General features: G+C 38.3%; 2 protein-coding genes across 3 annotated transcripts in view; both read left to right on the top strand.

The window, feature by feature from the left end:
• LOC128667077 (uncharacterized) overlaps positions 1-12360 on the top strand; it is a 114578-nt gene extending 102218 nt beyond the window's left edge. The window contains exons 18-21 of the mRNA XM_053721964.1: positions 5476-5531; positions 7186-7296; positions 11132-11227; positions 12240-12360. Of these exons, the coding sequence (XP_053577939.1) occupies positions 5476-5531; positions 7186-7296; positions 11132-11220 (256 nt within the window). The 3' untranslated portion in view covers positions 11221-11227; positions 12240-12360. The remainder of the gene's footprint in view (positions 1-5475; positions 5532-7185; positions 7297-11131; positions 11228-12239) is intronic.
• A 97-nt stretch (positions 12361-12457) lies between these two features.
• The window catches only part of LOC128667078 (lymphotoxin-alpha), a 103786-nt gene continuing 93914 nt past the window's right edge, over positions 12458-22329 (top strand). For both annotated transcript variants that reach the window (XM_053721965.1, XM_053721966.1), the window contains exon 1: positions 12458-12950. The gene's annotated coding sequence lies outside the window, so the exon portion shown is untranslated. The remainder of the gene's footprint in view (positions 12951-22329) is intronic.

Below are 22329 nucleotides of genomic sequence, written 5' to 3'. Positions count from 1 at the left end.
CATTATACAGTGCAGTGTGATCATTATCAGTGTATAGAAACTCATCATCATTATACAGTGCAGTGTGATCATTATCAGTGTATAGATATTCATCATCATTATACAGTGCAGTGCGATCATTATCACTGTATAGCTACTCATCATCATTATACAGTGCAGTGTGATCATTATCAGTGTATAGATACTCATCATCATTATACAGTGCAGTGTGATCATTATCAGTGTATAGATACTCATCATCATTATACAGTGCAGTGTGCTCATTATCAGTGTATAGATACTCATCATCATTATACAGTGCAGTGTGATCATTATCAGTGTATAGATACTCATCATCATTATACAGTGCAGTGTGATCATTATCAGTGTATAGATACTCATCATCATTATACAGTGCAGTGTGATAATTATCAGTGAATAGATACACATCATCATTATACAGTGCAGTGTGTTCATTATCAGTGTATAGATACTCATCATCATTATACAGTGCAGTGTGATCATTATCAGTGTATAGATACTCACATCATTATACAGTACAGTGTGATCATTATCAGTGTATAGATACTCATCATCATTATACAGTGCAGTGTGATCATTATCAGTGTATAGATACTCATCATCATTATACAGTACAGTGTGATCATTATCAGTGTATAGATACTCATCATCATTATACAGTGCAGTGTGATCATTATCAGTGTATAGATACTCATCATCATTATACAGTGCAGTGTGATCATTATCAGTGTATAGATACTCATCATCATTATACAGTGCAGTGTGATCATTATCAGTGTATAGATACTCATCATCATTATACAGTGCAGTATGATAATTATCAGTGTATAGATACTCATAATCATTATACAGTGCAGTGTGATCATTATCAGTGTATAGATACTCATCATCATTATACAGTGCAGTGTGATCATTATCAGTGTATAGATACTCACATCATTATACAGTGAAGTGTGCTCATTATCAGTGTATAGATGCTCATTATCATTATACAGTACAGTGTGATCATTATCAGTGTATAGATACTCATCATCATTATACAGTACAGTGTGATCATTATCAGTGTATAGATACTCATCATCATTATACAGTGCAGTGTGATCATTATCAGTGTATAGATACTCACATCATTATACAGTGAAGTGTGCTCATTATCAGTGTATAGATGCTCATCATCATTATACAGTGCAGTGTGATCATTATCAGTGTATATATACTCACATCATTATACAGTGCAGTGTGATCATTATCAGTGTATAGATACGCATCATCATTATACAGTGCAGTGTGATCATTATCAGTGTATAGATACTCATCATCATTATACAGTGCAGTGTGCTCATTATCAGTGTATAGATACTCATCATCATTATACAGTGCAGTGTGTTTATTATCAGTGTATAGATACTCATCATCATTATACAGTGCAGTGTGTTCATTATCAGTGTATAGATACTCATCATTATACAGTGCAGTGTGATCATTATCAGTGTATAGATACTCATCATCATTATACAGTGCAGTGTGATCATTATCAGTGTATAGATACTCATCATCATTATACAGTGCAGTGTGATCATTATCAGTGTATAGATACTCATCATCATTATACAGTGCAGTGTGTTCATTATCAGTGTATAGATACTCATCATCATTATACAGTGCAGTGTGATCATTATCAGTGTATAGATACTCATCATCATTATACAGTGCAGTGTGATCATTATCAGTGTATAGATACTCATCATCATTATACAGTGCAGTGTGCTCATTATCAGTGTATAGATACTCATCATTATTATACAGTGCAGTGTGATCATTATCAGTGTATAGATACTAACATCATTATACAGTGCAGTGTGATCATTATCAGTGTATAGATACTCACATCATTATACAGTGCAGTGTGATCATTATCAGTGTATAGATACTCATCATCATTATACAGTGCAGTGTGATCATTATCAGTGTATAGTTATGCACATCATTATGCAGTGCAGCGTGATCATTATCAGTGTATAGATACTCATCATCATTATACAGTGTGTAGCGTGTTCATTATCAGTGTATAGATACTCACATCATTATACAGTGCAGCATGTTCATTATCAGTGTATAGATTCTCATCATCTTTATACAGTGCAGCGTGTTTATTATCAATGTATAGATACTCAAATCATTATACAGTGCAGTGTGATCATTATCAGTGTATAGATACTCATTATCATTATACAGTGCAGCATGTTTATTATCAATGTATAGATACTCAAATCATTATACAGTGCAGTGTGATCATTATCAGTGAATAGATACTCACAACATTATACCGTGTAGTGTGATCATTATCAGTGTATAGATACTCACATCATTATACAGTGCAGTGTGATCATTATCAGTGTATAGAAACTCATCATCATTATACAGTGCAGTGTGATCATTATCAGTGATTACTCATCATCATTATACAGTGCAGTGTGATCATTATCAGTGTATAGATACTCACATCATTATACAGTGCGATCATTATCAGTGTATAGATACTCATCATCATTATACAGTGCAGTGTGTTCATTATCAGTGTATAGATACTCACATCATTATACAGTGTAGTGTGATCATTATCAGTGTATAGATAATCATCATCATTATACAGTGCAATGTGATCATTATTAGTGTATAGATACTCGCATCATTATACAGTGCGATCATTATCAGTGTATAGATACTCGCATCATTATACAGTGTGATCATTATCAGTGTATAGATACTCACATCATTATACAGTGTGATCATTATCAGTGTATAGATACTCACATCATTATACAGTGTGATCATTATCAGTGTATAGATACTCACATCATTATACAGTGTGATCATTATCAGTGTATAGATACTCACATCATTATACAGTGTGATCATTATCAGTGTATAGATACTCACATCATTATACAGTGTGATCATTATCAGTGTATAGATACTCGCATCATTATACAGTGTGATCATTATCAGTGTATAGATACTCGCATCATTATACAGTGTGATCATTATCAGTGTATAGATACTCGCATCATTATACAGTGTGATCATTATCAGTGTATAGATACTCGCATCATTATACAGTGTGATCATTATCAGTGTATAGATACTCACATCATTATACAGTGTGATCATTATTAGTGTATAGATACTCGCATCATTATACAGTGCAGTGTGATCATTATCAGTGTATAGATACTCATCATCATTATACAGTGCAGTGTGATCATTATCAGTGTATAGATACATCATTATACAGTGCAGTGTGATCATTATCAGTGTATAGATATTCATCATCATTATACAGTGTAGTGTGATCATTATCAGTGTATAGATACTCATCATCATTATACAGTGCAGTGTGATCATTATTAGTGTATAGATACTCATCATCATTATACAGTGCAGTGTGATCATTATCAGTGTATAGATACTCATCATCATTATACAGTGCAGCATGTTCATTATCAGTGTATATATACTCATCATCATTATACAGTGCAGTGTGCTCATTATCAGTGTATAGATACTCACATCATTATACAGTGCAATGTGATCATTATCAGTGTATAGATACTCATCATCATTATACAGTGCAATGTGATCATTATCAGTGTATAGATACTCATCATCATTATACAGTACAGCATGTTTATTATCAGTGTATAGATACGCATCATCATTATACAGTGTAGTGTGCTCATTATCAGTGTATAGATACTCATCATCATTATACAGTGCAGTGTGATCATTATCAGTGTATAGATACTTACATCATTATACAGTGCAGTGTGATCATTATCAGTGTATAGATACTCATCATCATTATACAGTGCAGCGTGATCATTATCAGTGTATAGATACTCATCATCATTATACAGTGCAGTGTGATCATTATCAGCGTATAAATACTCATCATTATTATACAGTGCAGTGTGCTCATTATCAGTGTATAGATACTCATCATCATTATACAGTGCAGTGTGTTCATTATCAGTGTATAGATACTCATCATTATACAGTGCAGTGTGTTCATTATCAGTGTATAGATACTCATCATCATTATACAGTGCAGTGTGTTCATTATCAGTGTATAGATACTCATCATCATTATACAGTGCAGTGTGATCATTATCAGTGTATAGATACTCATCATCATTATACAGTGCAGTGTGTTCATTATCAGTGTATAGATACTCATCATTATACAGTGCAGTGTGTTCATTATCAGTGTATAGATACTCATCATCATTATACAGTGCAGTGTGTTCATTATCAGTGTATAGATACTCATCATCATTATACAGTGCAGTGTGTTCATTATCAGTGTATAGATACTCATCATCATTATAAAGTGCAGTGTGATCATTATCAGTGTATAGATACTCATCATCATTATACAGTGCAATGTGATCATTATCAGTGTATAGATACTCACATCATTATACAGTGCAGTGTGATCATTATCAGTGTATAGATACTCACATCATTATACAGTGCAGTGTGATCATTATCAATGTATAGATACTCCTCATCATTATACAGTGCAGTGTGATCATTATCATTGTATAGATACTCACATCATTATACAGTGCAGTGTGATCATTATCAATGTATAGATACTCCTCATCATTATACAGTGCAGTGTGATCATTATCAATGTATAGATACTCCTCATCATTATACAGTGCAGTGTGATCATTATCAATGTATAGATACTCCTCATCATTATACAGTACAGTATGATCATTATCAGTGTATAGATACTTATTATCATTATTACAGTGCAGTGTGATCATTATCAGTGTATAGATACTCACATCATTATACAGTGCAGTGTGATCATTATCAGTGTATAGATACTCATCATCATTATACAGTGCAGTGTGATCATTATCAGTGTATAGATACTCACATCATTATACAGTGCAGTGTGATCATTATCAATGTATAGATACTCATCATCATTATACAGTGCAGTGTGATCATTATCAGTGTATAGATACTCATCATCATTATACAGTGTAGTGTGATCATTATCAGTGTATAGATACTCACATCATTATACAGTGCAGCATGCTCATTATCAGTGTATAGATACTCATCATCATTATACAGTGCAGTGTGATCATTATCAGTGTATAGATACTCATCATCATTATACAGTGTAGTGTGATCATTATCAGTGTATATATACTCACATCATTATACAGTGCAGTGTGATCATTATCAGTGTATAGACACTCATCATCATTATACAGTACAGTATGATCATTATCAGTGTATAGATACTCATCATTATTGTACAGTGCAGTGTGTTCATTATTAGTTTATAGATACTGATTTTTATTTGTACAGTGTCTTCATTTAAATAAAGATATTATTAATTAACATTCACCTTTAAATTGTTTTATTAAGGGCACACAGCTTTAAAGCATCTATAATTGACAACAAGAAGCTTCACTACATGGAAAGTAAGTTCTACTTTAGAAGTATAATTAATATAAATAAAAAAAAACAGTGATGTGGTTGCACTCTCACCGAGAGGTCAGCAGCTGCTAGGGTGCTGTTCAAAGATACAAAATGAATAAACACAAATGAAGCACTCTCTGTCAGAGGAAGGGGTTCTTTTGCCCCGAAACGTCACTTCAATATATTTCACTTTGATTTACAGCCGACTATAAAGGGGATGCTGTATTACTAAGGTCTATGGTGAAGATTTAGGGTTATGGTTCGGGATAGGGTAAAGGGATAGGATTAGGACTAGATTTAGGACTAAAATAAAGGGATATGATTAGGACTAGATTTAGGACAAAAATAAAGGGATAGGTTTAGGACTAGATTTAGGACTAAGATAAAGGGATAGGGTTAGGACTATATTTAGGACTAAAATAAAGGGATAGGATTAGGACTAGATTTAGGACTAAGATAAAGGGATACGGTTGGGACTAGATTTAGAACTAAGATAAAGGGATAGGGTTAGGACTAGATTTAGGACTAAAATAAAGGGATAGGGTTAGGACTAGATTTAAGACTAAGCTAAAGGGATAGGGTTAGGACTAGATTTAGGACTAAGATAAAGGGATAGGGTTAGGACTAGATTTAGGACTAAGCTAAAGGGATAGGGTTAGAACTAGATTTAGGACTAAGATAAAGGGATAGAGTTAGGACTAGATTTAGGACTAAAATAAAGGGATAAGTTTAGGACTAGATTTAGGACTAAAATAAAGGGATAGGGTTAGGACTAGATTTAAGACTAAGCTAAAGGGATAGGGTTAGGACTAGATTTAGGACTAAGATAAAGGGATAGGGTTAGGACTAGATTTAGGACTAAGCTAAAGGGATAGGGTTAGAACTAGATTTAGGACTAAGATAAAGGGATAGAGTTAGGACTAGATTTAGGACTAAAATAAAGGGATAAGTTTAGGACTAGATTTAGGACTAAAATAAAGGGATAGGGTTAGGACTAGATTTAGGACTAAGATAAAGGGATAGGGTTAGAACTAGATTTAGGACTAAGATAAAGGGATACGGTTAGAACTAGATTTAGGACTAAGATAAAGGGATACGGTTAGGACTATATTTAGGACAAAGATAAAGGAATAGGGTTAGGACTAGATTTAGGCCTAGATTTAGGCCTAAAATAAATCCATAGGGTTAGGACTAGTTTTAGGACTAAGATAAAGGGATAGGGTTAGAACTATATTTAGGACAAAGATAAATGGATAGGGTAAGAGCTAGATTTAGGACAAAGATAAAGGTATAGGGTTAAAACTAGATTTAGGACTAAGATAAAGGGATAGGGTTAGGACTAGTTTTAGGACAAAGATAAAGGTATAGGGTTAGGACTATATTTAGGACAAAGATAAAGGGATAGGGTTAGAACTAGATTTAGGACAAAGATAAAGGGATATGGTTAGAACTAGATTTAGGACAAAGGTAAAGGGATAGGGTTAGAACTAGATTTAGGATAAAGGTAAAGTTATAGGGTTAGAACTAGATTTAGGAGTAAGATAAAGGGATAGGGTTAGGACTAAGTTAATGTACACTGCTGCCCTGTGATGTAACAATATACACTCTAAGGGTTAGAATTCGGGTGACTGATATTTGTCCATTTTTTATTCTCAGGCAATGGTTTATATATGGACCTCACATTTTCTGAACCTATTGGAGAATTCACAATACTTTTCTATCGATTAACTTCAAAAGAAACCATTTATGAGACAATAATATTAGCAAGTAAGTACTAGTGCTCATAGGTACCTTCTGTCTGTGTCACTGTGTCACCCTGCAAGGGGTGGGACAGACTCATAGCTCCCTTCTGTCTGTGTCACTGTGTCACCCTGCAGGGGAAGGGACAGACTCATAGCTCCCTTCTGTCTGTGTCACTGTGTCGCCTGCAGAGGAAGGAACAGACTCATAGCTCCCTTCTTTCTGTGTCACTGTGTCACCCTGCAGGGGAGGGGCAGACTCATAGCTCCCTTCTGTCTGTGTCACTGTGTCACCTGTAGGGAGAGGGACAGACTCATAGCTCCCTTTTGTCTGTGTCACCCTGTAGGGGGAGGGACTGACTCATAGCTCCCTTCTGTCTGTGTCACTGTGTCATCTGCAGGGGGAGGGGCAGACTCATAGCTCCCTTCTGTCTGTGTCACTGTGTCACTTGCAGGGGAGGTACAGACTCATATCTCCCTTCTATCTGTGTCACTGTGTCATCCTGCAGGGGGAGGGACAGATTCATATCTCCCTTCTGTCTTTGTCACTGTGTCATCTGCAGGGGGAGGGGCAGACTCATAGCTCACTTCTGTCTGTGTCAAGGTGACACCTGCAGGGGGAGGGGCAGACTCATAGCTCCCTTCTGTCTGTGTCACTGTGTCACCTGTAGGGAGAGGGACAGACTCATAGCTCCCTTTTGTCTGTGTCACCCTGTAGGGGGAGGGACTGACTCATAGCTCCCTTCTGTCTGTGTCACTGTGTCATCTGCAGGGGGAGGGGCAGACTCATAGCTCCCTTCTGTCTGTGTCACTGTGTCACTTGCAGGGGAGGTACAGACTCATATCTCCCTTCTGTCTGTGTCACTGTGTCAACCTGCAGGGGGAGGGACAGATTCATATCTCCCTTCTGTCTTTGTCACTGTGTCATCTGCAGGGGGAGGGGCAGACTCATAGCTAACTTCTGTCTGTGTCAAGGTGACACCTGCAGGGGGAGGGGCAGACTCATAGCTCACTTCTGTCTGTGTCACTATGTCACCTGCAGGGGAAGGGACAGACTCATAGCTCCCTTCAGTCTGTGTCACTTTATGACCTGCAGGGGATGAACCAACGCATAGCTCCCTTATGTCTGTGTCACCATGTCACCCTGCTGGAGAGGGATAGACTCACAGCTCCATTTGGATTGAGTCACTGTGTCACCACAGTAGGGTACCGTAAACAAAAAGTGCTTGGTTATCGAGAAACATCTAACCACACCCCTGATACCTCACTCCCCACCCTGCTCTTCCCAATTCCACCACATGATATGTCCATCTTTGCCAAGACTCAGCACATCGCTACACCACCAGCCTTCCTATCCTAGATAGTCTCCAGGAAATATTGGAAGGTAAATGCATATTGTTGTATATTAAAATTTGAGAGGAAAAATATATGATATGTTTCACACTTTGGCCCTTTGTTATACACCAATTTTCATATAACTAGATGTAATAGACACTACTATAAAGAATAATATGCACAGATACTGATCTAAAAATCCAGTATAAAACAGTTTAAAAACTTACTTAGAAGCTCCCAGTTTAGCACTGTTGATGAGGTTAAGCTGGGACACCCAGTGAAAGGGGATGTGGAATCGGAAACAGGAGACACTCCCCCTTCCCTGCATTTGAAAAGACAGATAACATAAGCAGGAGCCAACAGGAGTCTGTATACATCAGTATATATCTGAAACTTTAGGGCTTGGTTAGGAGTCTGAAAATCAGCACAATGTTCTTAAAAAATAAGCAAAACTAAACATTGCTACAAAAACACTCCCAAATGGACTGTATAAATGGATCATCTACAAAACATTTATGCAAAGAAAAATCTGATGTACAATGTCCCTTTAAGTCTCTGACGCCTAGATTACTAGTTTTGCACTGTAGAGGGTGCGAAACGAACGCAACAAAAGATTCACCCTCCATAGCGCTGCCATTACGAGTTTCTGAAAAGCCTCCTTGTGCGTGCGATATGGTGGCGTTAAGATCCATACCGCACAAAATCCAAGGGCTGATTTGACATGCTCGTGCACGCTTTCCCCCACAGACATCAATAGGGAGAGAGTGTTGGAAAAAAACCTAACACCTGGAGTGCGGAATGAAAAGCTCCGTAACGCAACCCCATTGATGTTTAGGGGAAAAAAAGTTACGTTTAAACCTAACACCCAGTGTATGGAGGTGACCATATGAAGAGGACGCTCCGCTCCAGATGTGTTCAAGGATGGATCCGTTCCACGCCACCGGGATGAAGATAGAAGACGCTGCCGGGATGAAGATAGAAGATGCCGCCTAGATTAAGATAGAAGAAGCCACCTAGATTAAGATAGAAGATGCCGCCTAGATTAAGATAGAAGATGCCGCCTAGATTAAGATAGAAGATGCCGCCTAGATTAAGATAGAAGATGCCGCCTAGATTAAGATAGAAGATGCCGCCTAGATTAAGAAGAAGATGCCGTCTAGATTAAGAAGAAGATGCCGCCTAGATTAAGAAGAAGATGCCGCCTAGATTAAGATAGAAGATGCCGTCTAGATTATGATAGAAGATGCCGTCTAGATTAAGATAGAAGATGCCGTCTAGATTAATATAGAAGAAGCCGCCTAGATTAAGATAGAAGAAGCCGCCTAGATTAAGATAGAAGATGCCGCCTAGATTAAGATAGAAGAAGCCGACTAGATTAAGATAGAAGATGCCGTCTAGATTAAGATAGAAGATGCCGCCTAGATTAAGATAGAAGATGCCGCCTAGATTAAGATAGAAGATGCCGCCTAGATTAAGATAGAAGATGCCGCCTAGATTAAGATCAGAAGAAGACACCTGGATGTCCGGACTAGTATTTTTTATTTCTTGTAATTTTAGACTTACATTTTTTTAGTAGTGTTAGTTTTTTTTAATGTGTAATTTAGTTTTTTTAATTGGTAGTTATTTTAATTTTAGTATAATAGTTAATTGTTAGTTTAAACTTAGGTTTTTTTTTATTTCACAGGTAAATTTTTATTTATGTTAAGATAGGGATATTGTAATTTGAATTTAAAGTTAGGTGGCTCTTAGGTTTAGGGGTTAATAGTGTAATTTTATTAGTGGCGATGTGGGGGGGGGGGGGCTGGTGGTTTAGGGGTTAATAGGTTTATTTAGTAGTGGCGATGTGGGGGGCTGGCAGATTAGGGGTTAATAGGTTTAGTTAGTGGCGGCGGTGTCGGGGAGCGACAGAATAGGGGTTAATAACTTTAATATAGTGGCATGGATGTGGGTGGGTAGTCGGCAGATTAGGGGTTAATACATTTTAAATAGTGTTTGCGATGCAGGAGGGTCTCGGTTTAGGGGTTAATAGGTAGTTTATGGGTGTTAGTGTACTTTTTAACACTTTAGTTATGAGTTCTCAGATGGTGGTATGGATCGTGTCGGTATAGACTGTAACGCAAGCATTTTAGCCTCTCCGCACAACCTGTAATACCAGCGCTATGGAAATCCCAAGCAAAAACATCATTTTTTTGAGTGCGGGATTGACGTTGCATTACAGGCTACAATGCTTGCGGTATAGCTATACCGACAAGACTCGTAATGGCTGTGTTACTGTTTTTACACTGAAATTGCCATTATTTCAGCGTTAAAACCATAACGCAAAACTCGTAATCTAGGTGTGAGTGTTTAATGTAAATGGCCGTCTATGCTTCAATGCATTGCGAATATGGAGCAGAAATGAGGGGCAGCCAATTGGTCATATCTCTTCTGTTTTTGTGTTTTTGGCAGCCAAGAAGTAAAATGATTGTATATTTGTTTGTGTGGTGTTATCCTGAGTTTGTTAATAACTCTGTGTGTATCTCTTACAGCAAAGAATTTTGAGGCAGATGTCCCCCTCGACAAATTTAAACACATTGTGTCATGCTTGGGTCTAAATCCGATTACTTTACAGAAGTAGGGCACTGGTAAGTGAGCTCATTTGTACAACACAGGCAGAAGCCATGACATCTTCTCCTTACATATTACATTTCCATGGCATGTAATCACAATGCAGGAGAATGCAGGAATAGAGGTGTCTCCTTACACACACTACTACACCATGACATATATACACAGCACAGGTACAGTACAGACAGCAGCAGTGCTAGCCTCCCCCTCTCACACACTACTACACCATGTCATGTATACACAGCACAGGTACAGTACAGACAGCAGCAGTGCCAGCCTCCCCTCACACACACTACTACACCATGATATGTATACATAGCACAGGTACAGTACAGACAGCAGCAGTGCCAGCCTCCCCCTCACACACACTACTACACCATGATATGTATACACAGCACAGGTACAGTACAGACAGCAGCAGTGCCAGCCTCCCCCTCACGCATACTACTACACCATGACATGTATACACAGCACCGGTACAGTGCGGACAGCAGCAGTGCCAGCCTCCCCCTCACACACACACTTCTACACCATGACATGTATATACAGCACAGGTACAGTGTAGACAACAGCAGTGCCAACCTCCCCTCACACACACACTACACCATGACATGTATACACAGCACAGGTACAGTACAGACAGCAGCAGTGCCAGCCTCCCCCGCACACACACACTACTACACCATGACATGTATACACAGTGCAGGTACAGTGCAGACAGCAGCAGTGCCTGCCTCACTCTCACACTACTACACCATGACATGCATGCACAACACAGGTACAGTGCAGAAAGCAGCAGTGCCAGCCTCCCCCGCACACACACACTACTACACCATGACATGTACAGTATACACAGCACAGGTACAGTGCAGACAGCAGCAGTGCCAGTCTCCCCCTCACACACACACTACTACACCATGACATGTACACACAGCACAGGTACAGTTCAGATAGCAGCAGTTCCAGTCCCCCCCCCCCCTCACACCTTGCAGATGAAATACATGTATTGACATATCTGTCTGTTTTTAGATTGAACATCTGACTTATATGAAGATCTGATAGCCGAATATCATGTCTCTGAAATACCACGTATCACATGACAAATGCAGTACAATGAAGAGGGATCAAATAAAGTTGTTGTATGCATAGAGCAAGCATTGTTATTTTTTTGGAAAGAATGTGATAGACTGATAAAACAGAAAAAGCAGAGAGTGTTTTTTTGTCCAAAATGTCTCCCTATGTCACTATCGCAGCTGTAATATCACCATAGCTGTTTGTGATGCAGCAGTGCAGCATAGTTTATGTGAAGAACTCTAGATTATATACAGTAATAGGTGATGCCGTATATGGACCAGTTTTCCATGTATCTCTGTCAAAAAAAGAGTTTGTGTAAAGAATGCTGTGTGGAAACGTGTTTGCATAATGTATTGTATTGCCTGTTTTATATGTGTTCCTAATTGTTTGCAGCAGGACAGTGAGATCAGGTTAAAACTTAAGTTTAGACATGGCACGTCCATTACTTTATACAAACTTAGTGGAATTTTAAAATAAACAACATTTTTAGAGGCAAATTACAGGAAAAGGGGACAAAATAAAAAAATGAAAGTATATTACTGTTATGTGTTATTTTCAGGGGGGAGTGTCAGTCAGCACTTGGCAGTATCCTACACCTTTACCTGGAACTGAATGGCTAACTTGGTGATGAGATATCCAGAGAACAGGAATCAGACCACGCAGCAAGTCAGTCTAAAAGCTGTTCTGTTTATTATACGATGCACAATACTTTTATAGGCAGTGGTTACAGCATATAGGGTTAAACAATGACGTGTTCATAACTACATCATCTTACATAGTATTTCTTCAGGAACAAAAGAAGCTCATTAAAATATTATTGGTAAAAAGGAGTGTTAGGGAGTATTTCTACAGAAATATCTAGTTTTAAATAAGAGTAAATCTGATCCTCATAGCCCAGCACAAATCAAGGCTGTTTGACATCTTATAGAGATAATAGTGCATCCAAGCACATTGTCAGGGACATTCCCAGGACCAAGTATTACTAACATCTTTGTAGTGAGAGCCTATTTCTCACTACATAATAAACTGTTATAATAAACCATTCTTAGACAAAATGAATGTTGGTAATGCTAATATATCCTAACAATTACAAAGTTTTTTAGCTACACATAATTAAAAATTTTATATTACAGTCTCATACTGTTTAATATCCCTTGAAAGAACGACAAAGGAGAAGAAGAAGAGACGAATTAGAGACATGAAAAGAGAAAAATTATAAATAGGGATGAAGTGTACAAAGGGAAAGGAAGCAGAAAAATGATTTAGTTGATGCTAAAGATGGAAGAATAAAGGAAGAAGGGTGGAGATTGAAAGGAAGAAGAGATACAAAATAATAGAGAGGGGAGAATGAAATAAAAATGATATAGTAGATGAAGATGGTTGTCTGTAGGGGGAGGTTTTAGGATGAAGAGGAAGACTAGGGGTTAAGGAGAGGGGGTGAAAGAAATTCTGAAATGCAGAAATGATAGAGAGGAGAGGGATTGTCATGTGATTCGTAATATTTATTGAGGTTTGAAGTACTGGAGCAAGGAGAAGTATGCCTGTTTATGATGGGCACCATTGAAATGTTGAGACATTTTATGTATCTCCTTAAGGAAGTGACCAGTAACTCATGGACAGGACACAGAAGATCCAGGACTGAGGCAGGTCAGCTAAGCAATCAGTTTGCAGGTTTTTGGATAGCAAGACTCAGTATTACAAGCAGGGCATGAGAGGGCTCTTCTTTAGATGGTTTCTAATCGGCAAAACATTAAACAGAAAGGAACTGGTAATATATCAAATAATATTACTAGGTATTTATCTGCAAAGCACTGATCAGAATCGTGCAGGACAACTGTAGTGTCTTAGTATTAGAAGGAATCCATGATGCAAGTAAATAAAGAAAATACATTTTATAGAATTAAACATCAGAAATATGAGAAAACAAATCTGTAATGCTGATCTCGAGATTAAATCTCTGAAGGTAGAGAGGTAAGAACCTCACTCAACAACAGCAGTAAACACAGGGAAGTTGGTGAGATCAAACCAAAGTCCCAGTAAAGGATAACTCAAAAGACTGGCAGTAGACTGGAGGCAGATAGCAGTCATAGAATGACTGAATGACAATGCTCAAGAGAATCTAGTAAGGAACTTGGGAACAGGAACAATATTCACTGGCAAACATACACAGATAAAACACAGAAGCAGGAATTTGTGAAGAATGAGTAGGTTAACAGACTAGCTCATTGGAGGCTTGAGCTGACAGAAGATTATCTGAAGGCACCATGGAACTTAAGAGGTTAACCAAAGGCAGCATGGCAATTGGAGAGGTTAACTTAAGGCAGGACAGGGAGAGGTTCAAGAAAGTTAAGCACACAGGAGCCCAAACACAACTGACAGCCAGGCAAAGCATAAGCTGATACATGTCACTTTAATTAGTGCCTGCCAGCGAAGCCAGAGCTAACAGTCCTCACTCCCAGGAACTAAAACATATTAAAGAGAAGGAACGATGGCAGCAGTGGAAAGGACGCTGGTGCAAACATCAAACCATCACTCATCATAATGTCAACAGGATACTGAGCACTAGACTATTGGGCAGAAGGTTAATGGACAGTTAAATAAAGGACTGTAGGAGAGCAGAGGATAAAAGCTGGGCTGCAGGGGACAGAGAAGGGCCACAGAAAGCTTGGAATGACTGCACAAAGCAAGACAGGTCATGGAAAACAATATAGGGCTTTAGGGGGAAATGTAGGGTGGGTTACAGCAAATAAATCAAGATCAAGGAAGAAAATGCAGGATCACAGGACATAAGGCTGCACCTCTGACAGCAGAAGACAAGACATGAGAGCAGGAGACAAAGTATTACGGTAGAAGACAAAGCAAGAGACAAGGCATGACAGCAAGAGAAGGCATGACAGCAGGAAACAAGGTATGACAGCAGGAGACAAAGTATGACAGCAGGAAACAAAGTATGACAGCAGAAGACAAGATTTGACAGCAGGAGAGAAGGCATGACAGCAGGAGACAATGTATGACAGCAGGAAAGAAGGCATGGCAGCAGGAGATAATATATGACAGCAGGAGACAAAATGTAATGGCAGGAGACAAAGTGTGACAGCAGAAGACAAGGTATGACAGCAGCAGAGAAGGCATGACAGCAGGAGACAAAGTGTAATGGTAGGAGACAAGGTATGACAGCAGGAGACAAGGCATGACAGCAGGAGACAAGGCATGACAAAAGAATACTAGGCATGACAGCAAGAGATACGACATGACAGCAGGAGTCAAGGCATGGCAGCTGGAGACAAAGTATGACAGCGGGAAACAAAGTATGACAGCAGAAGACAAGATTTGACAGCAGGAGAGAAGGCATGACAGCAGGAGACAATGTATGACAGCAGGAGAGAAGGCATGACAGCAGGAGACAAAGTGTAATGGCAGGAGACAAGGCATGACAGCAGGAGACAAGGCATGACAAAAGAATACTAGACATGACAGCAAGAGATACGACATGACAGCAGGAGTCAAGGCATGACAGCTGGAGACAAAGTATGACAGCGGGAAACAAAGTATGACAGCAGAAGACAAGATTTGACAGCAGGAGAGAAGGCATGACAGCAGGAGACAATGTATGACAGCAGGAGAGAAGGCATGGCAGCAGGAGATAATATATGACAGCAGGAGACAAAATGTAATGGCAGGAGACAAAGTGTGACAGCAGAAGACAAGGTATGACAGCAGGAGAGAAGGCATGACAGCAGGAGACAAAGTGTAATGGTAGGAGACAAGGCATGACAGCAGGAGACAAGGCATGACAGCAGGAGACAAGGTATGACAGCAGGAGACAAGGCATGACAGCAGGAGACAAGGCATGACAGCAGGAGACAAGGTATGACAGCAGGAGAGAAGGCATGGCAGCAGGAGATAATATATGACAGCAGGAGACAAAATGTAATGGCAGGAGACAAAATGTGACAGCAGGAGACAAGGCATGACACTAGAAGACAAGGTATGACAGCAGGAGAGAAGGCATGACAGCAGGAGAGAAGGCATGACAGCAAGAGACACTGTTTCATAGCATGAGCTAGAGTAACAGGAAACAATTCTGGGTTCCAGCAGACAATGTAGGGCAAAAAGAAATACAACAAATTATGTGCATGGATCTGAACATCAATGGGTTGTTGCAAGAACAAAAATATTTAGGCACAATTTCCAAATTAAAAACAAAAGAACAGACAGTTATCTGAGCACTACTCCCAAACTGAAAAAAGAGTTTTTTGTACCATATTTTGTCCAAGGTATGTAAGCTCCCCTTCCCATGCCAAGGCAAATCCCATAGGTGTGTCTTACTCTTACTTACTAATATATTTTAATATGTAATGCATTTGAAATCAGTTATTCTGTGCACCAATATTCACCTGGTTTAGTAGACAAGAGAGCATTGCTAAAGACAAGGTAGGACAGAGGCAGATACAATAAGGTTGCAGGAAACAAGGCAGTGTGTCACAAAAGATGATGATGGGCTGAAGGAGAAAATGGGTCACTTGAGAGAATAAACAAGGTTGCATGAGGCAAAAAATCCCCAAAACCTGGCACCCTTGAGGATATTGTGCCAACAAATACAATGTCACATCAACCAAAGCATTGGAGATAGAATGAGGACCTTGTGACAAGATAGTGATGAAGATAACAAGAAGATCATAGGAAAAAGGGATAGGAGAGATATAAAAAAATAGGAGACACATAGGAAAATTATAGAAAAAGGTTTAATTAGTGAGTAGGGTGGAAGGAGTCGGAATGAATGTAAAGTAGAATAATTCAAAGAAGATTGAGCTTTAGAGGTAGAAGGAGAGGGAGATAAGTAGAAGAAGAGGAAGATAGGGAGAAACAGAATGACAAAAGAATAGGGGTGTAGGGAGAATGTAAATATCTAGAATGGAGAAATAAGTTGAAGAGAATGGAAGATAAAGCTGTATCGGTTAATGCTGATTTAGAGTGGTGGTGGTAGGTCCAACTGGGTGCTACAGGCTGCTGATTGCCCTAGAAAAGGATTAGCACAAGCAGTTGAGTATTGTCAACCATAATGATGATGACCTACAGACCTTGCAGACTTAGGAAACAGGATAAAACCTGGAACAGAACTAGATGAAATATAGTTTGCAGTTTCGACACCAACACCCACTGCAAAAGTCCACAAAGGATTTCTTAGCACACAGTACAAGCTCTCTCAGAAACACTGGACTGTTCCTATTTTGGACATTAATCTTATGGTCCGGAGAAAGACCTACGTTGTTTCACTTTTCTATATTAAATAAAATAGTAATGAACCTGGAATGCAATAAAGTGGATTTGCCATATGCCAAGGTAACACAACACTACCAAGCATGACAGAGGTCTAAACATATTATTTCACCAGATTTAAAGGGATATGAAACGCAACATTTTTCTTTCCTAATTTAGATAGAGCATTCGATTTTAAACAACTTTCTAATGTACGTCTATTATAATTTTTTCTTCGTTCTCTTTGCATCTTTTGTTGAAAAGCAGGGGTGTAAGCTTAGGAGCCGACCCATTTCTGGAGCACTATATGGTAGCAGTTTGCAAGAATGTTATACATTTGCAAGAGCACTAGATGGCAGCACTATTTCCTGTCATGTAGTACTAATGTTATACATTAGCAAGAGCACTAGATGGCAGCACTATTTCCGGCCATGTAGTGCTCCTGATGCCTACCTAGGTATCTCTTCAACACAGAATATCATGGGAACAAAGCTAATTTAATAATAGAAGTACATTGGAAACTTTTTTTTTTAAACGGTTTGTTCTGTCTGAATCACAAAATAATTTTTTATGGTTTCATATCCCTTTAAAGGAGACACCACACTGCCAAGTCCTGTACAATTACACCAGGCGCATCACCATCAAATATGCTGTTTTACCAACAGCTGTGAAGGAAGACTCAAAATCCCTATAGATCATTCCACAAGGAGTGACAGTTAGTCCAATATACTATAATATAAAGCCAACCATCAATTACATAAAACAATACCGTATGTCTACTATTTGTTGTATTCTATCTACTACTGCACATACAAGTATGTTATGTGGCTATAAAATGCTATAACACCAATATAAAAAAAATGAAGGGAATCAAATAATAAAAAGTGACAATACTACACTGCACCAAAATGAAATAAAATTACAGACAAGTCTGATGGGGAGTTAAACTCCAAAATAAGCAGTCAAAGACACAAGGGATCTTCTTAATTCCACAGGTCCTCAAATAAAGAGAGAGAAACAAACTACCATGGTGTAATAAGTATGTAACACAGAAGTGCTGAGAAATGAAGCTGTTCTCACATAAAATAGTGTCATGTTAGCTCTTAGTATAGCACTCAATAACAATGAAATTACAAGTATAATAAAAATTAATCCACTTACTGTCACATATGTGTTTGTATAAAAACATCAATCATCACTCTCGGGTCAAGATAACTCTTAGGACACACACCATATACAGTATATAGCAAGGTGTACAAAATACAAAAGTTCCCTATTGGTATACAGGCCTCAGCTTTACAGTAGTGTCCTTTAGCAGAAGAGTCTTCTCTTCCTCGTGACATACTGGCATTAAAACCCCATGTTCTCCTATCCTATTGCTCAGAGTTCTAGTTGTGTGTCCTATGTATTGTAACGTGCATTCTAAAGGATAAATTCCATTTTTAGATTTGCACTTTATCAAATCACCAATCTTGCAATATTTATCGTTTATAGCTGTTCTCAAGCTTAGTTTCAACCATATCTACATTTCTATACGTTTTGCATCCAATACACTTGCCACATAATTTTTTTGGGTGTGATACATTCCCAGTAAAACTTGTAGTCAACACATTTCCAAAATGTTCAGCTCTTTTAATATCAATTTTAGATTTATTACACAAAATATCAACCAGAGTAAAATCCCTTTTTAAATATTCTAATATTTACTTAATACTTTCTGAATTTCTTTACTTACTTTTCTTTTTCTCTTAAGTCATAAATTCATTCCTGTCTTTTGCACTTATAACACTTATAATTTCATCAATATCATAACCATTGTATTTTTTTCTATAAATCTATGTTTTAATATATCTGCTTGATTCTTAAAAATATTATATTCAGTACAATTACTCTTTAAATGACACATTTGGCCCTTGAGAATATTTCTCACCAATCTGGAATAATGGTAACTTTGCTTTTTGATATTGTTCACGTCAACGGATTTAAAAATGTTAAATCTAAAAAGTTTATTTGTTCCTTACTATAATCCTAACTCAATTTTATATTTCAGTCATTATTATTTAAATTATATAAATACTTATCCAGTTCTTCCTCAGACTCCTTCAGTATAAATAACAGGTTGCCTAGGAAATGACAATGGACAACCAGGTTTGTCACCCAGTCATGCCCCTCCCACACATGGGAAACCTCCCATGCAGCCAAGTAAAAATTGGCATAACCGGGCTCAAACCTGGTGCCTATCGCCATACTACTGATCTGTAAATCAAAATATTTTGAATGCCAAAAAAAGTGCTATCTAGTATTATTTCCATACCTTGGAGTATAAATGATAGTTTACTGCCATCAAAATCTTTTAATAATGCTTTTTTTAGAAGCTAATAATAATTTTTCTTTATGTATATACTTGTATAGTGAAGGCACGTTAGCTGTTACTAGCCAGTAATCATTCTCTTATTTAATATCTTCTAATATTTGTAATATATGAACAAACATTTATATATAAAAAATATATGATATATCCTATAGGAGGCGCTCAGGAATTGGAAATATTGAGTAAATCTCAATTAGAGAATGGTATAGGTCCTACTGATCCTAGTAATCAAAATCAGATACAATCAGATAAAATAACAAAGGGTACAATGTGAAAAAAATGAAAACAAAAATAACAATATGCAGTTACAATACAGATTGATCATACCGCCCAACCAGGGATGGGCAAGGTGTCCGTACACGGGCACTGGTGTCCGTGAGTAGCCCTTGCAGTGTCCGCCACAACCTTAGCATATGTTTTCTTTCTGATTAAATAATAGGAATACAAATATATGCAGTGTGAATAAAGTTAGTGGCTTGTCAATAGACTGTTAGCGATATTGGGTGATAAGTTATGGAATAAATAAAGCCTGAGTGAAATACTGGATGTGTATCTGCATCTGTATAATAACACCCAGCACTATACAAAGACACAGTAGTGACACTGGCACATGTGTATAGCCAGACAAGGGCTGGTTATAGGGTCAGTGGTATCTGCATCAGTATAATAACACACAGCGCTATATAATGACACAGTAGTGACACTGGCACATGCGTATAGCCAGACAAGGGCTGGTTATAGAGTCAGTGGTATCTTCATCAGTATAATAACACCCAGCGCTATATAATGACACAGTAGCGACACTGGCAAATGGGTATAGCCAGAGGATGGCTGGTTATAGGATCAGTGGTATCTGCATTAGTATATTAACACCTAGCACTATATAATGACACAGTAGTGACACTGGCTCATCGGTATAGCCAGAGGAGGGCTGGTTATAGGGTCAGTGGTATCTGCATCAGTATAATACCACCAAACACTATACAAAGACACAGTAGTGACACTGGCTCGTGGGTATAGCCAGAGGAAGGCTGCTTATAGAATCAGTGGTATCTGCATCAGTATAATAACACCCAGCACTATATAATGACACAGTAGTGACACTGGCACATGGGTATAGCCAGAGGAGGGCTGGTTATAGAATCAGTGGTATCTGCATCAGTATAATAACACCAAGCACTATATAATGACACAGTAATGACACTGGCACATGGGTATAGCCAGAGGAGGGCTGGTTATAGGATCAGTGGTATCTGCATCAGTATAATAACACCCAGCACTATATAATGACACAGTAGTGACACTGGCTCATGGGTATAGCCAGAGGAGGACTGGTTATAGGATCATTGGTATTTGCATCAGTATAATAACACCAAGCACTATAAAATAATGTTTTTAATTTCAAATGTACCTTGGTGTCCTTCACTAAGGTCTGTACTTTGGGAAATGTCTGCCACAGCCTTTGTCTGTGCCTATCCCTGCACCCAACTCTAAGAGCTAGAATGAGGCTTAATGAGAATCAATCAGCTATATACTAATAGCTCACAAGTTTGAATGTCTATGATGTTGTTCTCCGGATACCAACAGGTGTAGATGAACATGGAGGAGAAGGGGGTAGACTGCTCTCTTACTTCACCAGATGGATGGATTCTACGAAAACACAATATAACAGAAAGAGGCACCACATGTGCGAATCAATAGCACAACCAATGTTGTATGCAATAAGATTATACACAGGGTACTCACATGGAGGAAAGGCAATCAATTATGCTGTAGGAGCAGGCTGGATTTTAAACCGCAGTTCAGCTAGCTGACCATTGGTTGAACCAGGGTTCCTGAAGTCTTGGATAGATGGACCACAAGTACAGCAGCAACACAAAAGGAGGGTATACACCCAATAGGTAGTGAAGGCTAAGACATATACACACTAGGAACTGATAGTTAAAAAACGTATGATTCAATTTTGTTAAAAACATAGTTTAAAAACTATTCATGCTCTAATCAGTGTGATCTCTAGCATAGTAATTGAGAAACCATGCAACGCGTTTCTTGGTAAAGACCGTTTCATCAGGCATGTAATACACATTTACAAACACCCTTAGGGCTAAGCTACCAACAGGTGTATAAACCCTCCCCTTCAATTAAACCCACCAGCCAATTGGATACCTTCATTTCAACACACCCTTCAATACACACAGTTACCAATCAATGTGACTGTAATGCGGTGACCCAGTGCTACGGAATTTGGCGGCGCTATACAAATAAATGATAATAATATCAATAATAACATATAAAGTAATACAACAGCAGGAGTTGTGAACTGTCATGTAGTGCTTATTACTAGAGAGCAATGAGAAACAATAATCCCTTTAACAATTACATCTCCTGATTACCTAGGTTAATATTAAACTTGAA

The sequence above is a fragment of the Bombina bombina genome, chromosome 7 (genome assembly GCF_027579735.1).
Source record: "Bombina bombina isolate aBomBom1 chromosome 7, aBomBom1.pri, whole genome shotgun sequence".
Lineage (NCBI taxonomy): Eukaryota > Metazoa > Chordata > Amphibia > Anura > Bombinatoridae > Bombina > Bombina bombina.
This window is presented reverse-complemented; position numbering and strand designations above follow the sequence as displayed.